Raw genomic sequence first — 6,719 nt, 5'->3', positions numbered from 1 at the left:
ACCTGATGTCGAAGTGTAATGATTCTGAAAGCCGTGCATTAAAAAAAATGTTATTGCGACTCTTTATCTAACAAATCTTTATCTCAAAATATCTGCAAATGGATTCACAAACGTAACTTAATTTAAAGTAAAACAAGTTTTCATTCCTTATTGACAGATATATGTGACCCTGGACCACAAAACCAGTCATATATGGATCGATTTTGAGCTTTGCATTAATGTATGGTTTGTTATGATAGAACAATATTTGGCCGAGATACAAATCTGAGGGTGCAAAAACATCAAAATACTGAGAAAACCGCCTTTAAATTTGTTTAAATGAAGTTCTTAGCAATGAATATTACTAATTAAAATATTACGTTTTGATACATTTACGGTAGAAAATTTGCAAAATATCTTAATATCCTAATGATTTTTGGCATAAAAGAAAAATTGATCATTTGGACGCATACAGTGTATTTTTGGCTATTGCTACAAAAATACTTGTGCTACTTGAGACTGGTTTTGTGCTCCAGGGTCACATTTGTTCTTGTTTTAATCATAAACATAATTGTGTTCAATACTTTTTTTGTCTTTTTTTCTTACAATTGAAACTTTTCCCACGCTATTTATATCTCACAATTTTGTCTTTTCACCTTGCATTTGTGAATTACCAGATATGACATCAGAATCGCAAGATATAAACTCACAATTATAAACTCACAATTCTGAAATAAAAAATTGAAATTGTGAGACACAAACTCACAATTGCAAGAAAAAGTCACTTTTTTATTATGTGGCAGAAATAAACATCCAGTCAAAATTGTGAGGTAAAATGTGCTTTTTCAGTACTTTATTACTATAAAATAATATCCCCAGTATATTTATGTAAACTAATTTTGAAACAACATAATCTGCATTGAATCTGGTTATAGCTTTTTGTAGGCTACTTTTTGTGCTTTTTTATACATTTATCATTTCTCTGGCTTATTTGTGACCCTGGACCACAAACTTAAGTAGCACGGATATATTTGTAGCAATTGCATGGGTCAAAATGATCGATTTATTTTATGCCAAAAATAATTTACAAAAGATATTTTGTAAATTTCCTACTGTGAATATATCAAAACTAAATTTTTAATTAGTGATATGCATTGCTAAGAACTTCATTTGGACATCTTTAAAGGCGATTTTCTCAATATTTTTATTTTCTCTTCTTTCTTTTTTTTAGCTTTCAGATGATGTTTCAATCAATTTCAAAATATTGACTCTTATAACTGTTTTTGTGGTCCAGGGTCACATTTGTGAATTAGTTTAATCTAAATGAAGAACACACAGATTCTATGTGTTTGTTATATTTCTTTTTGTTAGTGTTTTTGATTAGTTACAAAAAAGCTGAATAAATAAAGGCTTTACTTTTGTGTTAAAAAAATTAGGCCTACCTGAAACACATGATTTTCTTCATTAGATTATTAAACAAAATCTAAAATAAATAAATAAATAAAATATATGCACATTTGAACTGAATAGAATTTTGGATATTTCAAATTCTGTAAGTGTGAAATGAGTTTGGGGTTTATGTAATTAATGTAAAACTATAGCTGAGTTCTCTTTGAAGTGAAGTGCTTCGAAATAAAACAACCATCAATGACTAGTCCATGTTTTTGCTACAGGTGGAAGTCGGCTCTAAGGGAAAAAATGCAAATATGCACGTATTTATAGTTATAGTGTCTGGTCTGGTGTTTTATTTAAACTAGGCATTTTTTAAACTCGATGTGACGTCACGAGCTCCGCCCCTTCAACGTCAAATGATGCCACCGATGAGGCAGGAAGTCCCTTAGTAGATGTGGGCGAATATTAAAAACGGTTCATAACATTGAAAATGTCGTGCTTTAAACAGAACAGACTGTAAAAAAACAGCACAATTATAATTTTGCGAGTCTCAATGGCGTCTATTTCATTCAGATCGGGTTTGACTCGTATTACGACGCTTACTACGGCGAAGGTCCTTACACTCATCTCATGAATATTAATGAGCTCATGCGACAATTGCTGGAATCAAATATATTTGCCATTGCTTTTCCAACAAACATCAAGTTTATTTGACAAAAAGAGTAGATAAAAATAAATAAAAATATCTACACTACAAGTCAAAAGTTTTTGGACAGTACGATTTAATTTTTTTTTTTTTTTTTTTTTTAAAAGAAGTCTCTTCTGCTCACCAAGCCTGCATTTATTTGATTCAAAGTACTGCAAGAGCACTAAAACTGTGAGATATTTTTATTACTTAAAATAACTGCTTTCTATTTGAATATATTTTAAAATGTAATTTATTCCTGAGATCAAACCTAAATTTAGCATCATTGCTCCAGTCCTCAGTGTCTCATGATCCTTCAGAAACCATTCTCAAAGAAACATATAAGTAGAATTATTATTATTATTATTATTATTTTATTAATAGAAAGTTCAGACGAACACCGGAACATTATAAATGTCTTCATAATCACTTTTGATCAATTTAAAGCATCCATGCTAAATAAAACTATTAATTTCTATTAAAAAAATATACTGATTCCAATTTTTTTGAATGGTATAGTCAAGTAAGCTTTTCATTTCAGATAAATGCTGATCTATGGGTCTTTCTATTCATCAAATGATTAAAAATGACTCAATTGTTTTAAATATTGATAACAATACAGCAAATAGTAAAATATATTTCACAAGTTTTCAGTTTTTTGCTTTACTTGTTAAATCAAAAAAGGCGAATTCTTTCAAACATGAATATTAACTACGCCCCTGCTGACGCAGCCGCCGTGCGTCCAATGGCAAGCACACGCGTCATGAATATTAAGCAGCAGCGCCTTCGCCGTAGTAGGACCTGAGAGCGCCCGAATGGCGCAGTGCGCCTGAGCAAGAAAGAGAGGAAGTGGCGGCTGAAGCAGGTCCGCACCTTTTCCGGTAACACCGACAGCAGCAGCGCGACCGGGACCGAAAGAGCGACAGGAGAGGAAAAGAGCGGACAGAATCGAGCCGACCCGGGGCGCGTGAGAGGAGGACCGTTACCTGAGGTAAATCTGCGCGCGCCCGTTACGAGCAACGTTAGCACAGACCGGGAAACTACAAGAGTAAAGTTGTGTTTGACACCCCTCCCTTTTCTCATCCGCTTTCTCTTGTGTTTCAGGAACGGAGAAGGGGAAACTAGGGATGAATGACTGACGTTCTGAAGTCGGATTTGACACCGCAAGATCCCGAAAGGGAATGATCGCGAGAAAAAGGCGACCCGACAGCCGGTACACAAGAAGGAAGTCTGAGGAAACCAGAAAGGCCTGTCACAGATCTGCACACACCTTGTTTTAGAACGTTTCCCCCTCAAAGTTTAACTTTAAGTTTTAAAGTTTGACCAAAAAAATCCACGTTTACTTCCTGCAACAAGCCTGATTTATGCACAGCCAACAAGATGGGGAAGATGCTTTCGAAGATCTTTGGCAACAAGGAGATGAGAATATTGATGCTTGGACTTGACGCGGCGGGAAAGACCACGATCCTCTACAAACTCAAACTGGGACAGTCGGTGACCACCATCCCGACGGTGGGCTTCAACGTGGAGACGGTCACCTACAAGAACGTCAAGTTCAACGTGTGGGACGTCGGCGGACAGGACAAGATCCGGCCGCTCTGGAGGCACTACTACACCGGCACCCAAGGCCTGATCTTCGTGGTGGACTGCGCCGACAGAGACCGGATCGACGAGGCCAGACAGGAGCTGCACCGCATCATCAACGACCGCGAGATGCGGGACGCCATCATCCTCATCTTCGCCAACAAGCAAGACCTGCCCGACGCCATGAAGCCGCACGAGATCCAGGAGAAGCTGGGTCTGACCCGCATCCGAGACCGCAACTGGTACGTTCAGCCGTCCTGCGCCACCACGGGCGACGGACTCTACGAAGGGCTCACCTGGCTCACCTCCAACTACAAGTCCTAATACCGGAGCCGGGAACTCTTAGAAGCAATTAACCAATAACTCTGGCTTCTGTCTGTAAAGTTCGTTCTTTCATTTCCTCACTTTTCTTTCTTCAGTCCTTCCGTTACGTCCCGGTGTCCGTCGAGTGTTACTTTCAGAAGCTGAAAGACGTTTTCCGTGTGAAGATCCGGAGTGTTAGTCCAAAAATGGCAGCTTGTTTGTTTACCTCTGTGCCATCACGTTTAACGAATGTATGGAGAGCTTGGAAATAAACGCAGCGATCCGATCCGAGAAGTCTGATTTTGATTCGGTTTCCTTTTGCGTTCACACGGGTGCTCCTGGTTTTGGCAGTGAAAACGTTTTCTGATCTAATCCGGCCGTCTCTTGACCCGTTTCTATCATGGTTCTGGTACCGACTGTCCTCAAACCGTAACCGCAGACCGCACAAATCACACCGAGCCTCTCTTTCTCGTACTAAATTAATGCTTTGTTTTATTATTTTGACATATTTGTTATGCTAAAGAAATAATAAAATCTATATATATCCAGTTCCATGTGATTGCTTGCATCTTCTTGACGTGGCGGAACCGGGTTTCTGCAGGTCTTGAAAAGCTTTCAGCTGTCAGAAAAATCAGCAGTGCGTTATTTACAGTCTATACTATTATAGTATTTATTCATGTTTTGAATTGGCTTTTATTTTTTTTACTTTTAATTTTTTTTTTAAATAATTACTATGATTAGTTTTGTCTTTTTTATACTTATAATTTCTTTATTTCAGTATTATTTTATTTTTTGGCAATTTATTAAGTATTTGTCTTTTATTTCAGTTACTGAAAACTGTTTTCATAGTTTGATATTTTTTGTAATTTTTTGTAAGTAATTAAACTTATTATATTTCAGTTGGTTGCCAAAGCAAATGTTACAAATATTTATTTCAATTTTTAATCTTTTTTTTTTATTATTATTACTGGAAATTATTTTGATAGTTTCGGTTTACATTTTGATTTCAGTGTATGTTTTAAGAATTGTGTTATATGCATTTGTAATGTTTTATTTTTTTTTTATTCAATTTGGCTTAAATTTATTTTCTTCTTTTAGTAATTTATTTATAGTAATTTAAACTTACTATTTTAGTTGGTTGTCAATGCAAATGTTACTAACTTTTATTTAAGTTTTTGATAGTTTCGGTTTCCATTCTGTTTTTATTTTGATCTTATAATGCAAGTTTTAAGAATGTCTTTATGCATTTCCCCCCGTTTTTTTCTATTTGACTTTAATTTATTTAGTTGGTTTAGTAATTTAAACTTATTTTATTTCAGTTTGCCCTAAAGAGATCCAAAAGTCATGACATTTTGCCTGCGCTGCAAAAAAAAATCAATCTCTTCCTCAGTATTTTTGTCTGGTTTTCCAGTACAAACATCCTTAGATCAGGATGCATTAACTAGAGGTGCAAAGTGAAGATATGAGTTGATTTTTAACTCCATTGGCAGATATTTGTTTTTGTTTTAATCACAAACTCAGCTCATTTTGATCAATTTCTCATAAAACAAGATTTCATATCTTCATTTTGCATCTTGATTTATGAATCTTTAGACATTTGTGCTGGAAAACAAGACGAAAATACTGAGGAGGAACGTGGCTTTTTTGCAGTGTGATCAGAAGTACAGTAAAAGTTATTTCCCTTTCATTTATTCCTTAAATGCTCTTTATTTGGTCTTAAAAAGGCTGAAATTGACCTTCATTAACCTGCAGAACCCCAGCTAAAGCACATGCGGAGCGCTGTGTGTTTTCAGTGCCGGTGTGTTTTTGCAGGAGAGGGCTGTGGCCTGTTTTGTGAGCCGCTGAGGTGAATTAGTGATGACGTCTATGGTTTCAGGGTGGAATGACCTGCTGTTTTCACTCACACATCAGTGATGAAACAGTGTTGAAGTTCATCATGGATCTGTGACGTTCTGCCGCTGCTGTTGATGTTGTGAAGTCAATATGATGATGGCTGTTGAAGCTGATTTACGCCGCAGGAGTTTCTGTAATGCTGCTTTAATGTTTTACAATATATTTGAATAACAAACATCTCGAAGTTTGATTCAATTCGGTTTCCTGGCACACATCAGCAGCGTCATAACTCATATTTGAATGTTTAATGCGTATCTGCGACTCATGAATCTCACGAAAACATGTTCAGCTCGCATTTAACACCTTAAAAGAAAAATATGAGGAATTATATTTCACTCTATGCAAATTTAACTAATTAGCATAAAGATTTTGACATTATTTAAAAATTATAGTTATTATAAAACACATTAATGCTAAACTATGCAATAATTTATTTTAAAAATAAATGCAGTGCAACAAATATTGTCAAAATGCATACATTTGTATTCGATTTGCGAGTACATTTCACACAATTACAAACAAACATGACATTTAGTACAAAGACTGAAATTTTGTTTTCTCATAAAATGTACTCCTGTTTAACATGTTTTATTTACCTATATATATAGATATATATGTTTATTTATTTATTTAAAAATCCTACTCCTAAAATAGTTTTATTTTCTTAATGCAACACCTCATAAATGCAGTGTAAAAAAATTATAATTATAATATATATATATAATTTTTATTTTTATTTTACAGTGCAGGTGTCATGGAAAAATCTCAAAGTGCTAAAAAATTTTTTTTTTATTTTTTCATTTATTTTTAGTGCATGTGTCATGGAAAAAAATTCAAAGTGCTAAAATTTTTTTTTTGCTAATCCTAAAATAGGTTTATTTTC

General features: G+C 34.8%; 1 protein-coding gene across 1 annotated transcript; it reads left to right on the top strand.

Moving 5' to 3' along the window:
• The first annotated feature begins 2,907 nt into the window (after nt 1–2,907).
• Nucleotides 2,908–4,491, top strand: LOC141348720 (ADP-ribosylation factor 6). Its single transcript, XM_073852992.1, has 2 exons — nt 2,908–3,047; nt 3,161–4,491. Exon 2 carries the CDS (start codon nt 3,437–3,439, stop codon nt 3,962–3,964), a length of 528 nt encoding a protein of 175 aa, XP_073709093.1. The 5' UTR covers nt 2,908–3,047; nt 3,161–3,436; the 3' UTR covers nt 3,965–4,491.
• Nucleotides 4,492–6,719: the final 2,228 nt, after the last annotated feature.

Source organism: Garra rufa, chromosome 13, assembly GCF_049309525.1.
Source record: "Garra rufa chromosome 13, GarRuf1.0, whole genome shotgun sequence".
NCBI classification, from domain to species: domain Eukaryota; kingdom Metazoa; phylum Chordata; class Actinopteri; order Cypriniformes; family Cyprinidae; genus Garra; species Garra rufa.
The sequence above is the reverse complement of the archived record's forward strand: the minus strand, read 5'-3'. Positions and strand labels throughout refer to the sequence as shown.

Coding starts and splice junctions, on each gene's coding strand:
- LOC141348720 (XM_073852992.1), top strand. CDS start 3,437: ATGGGGAAGATGCTTTCGAAGATCTTTGGCAACAAGGAGATGAGAATA.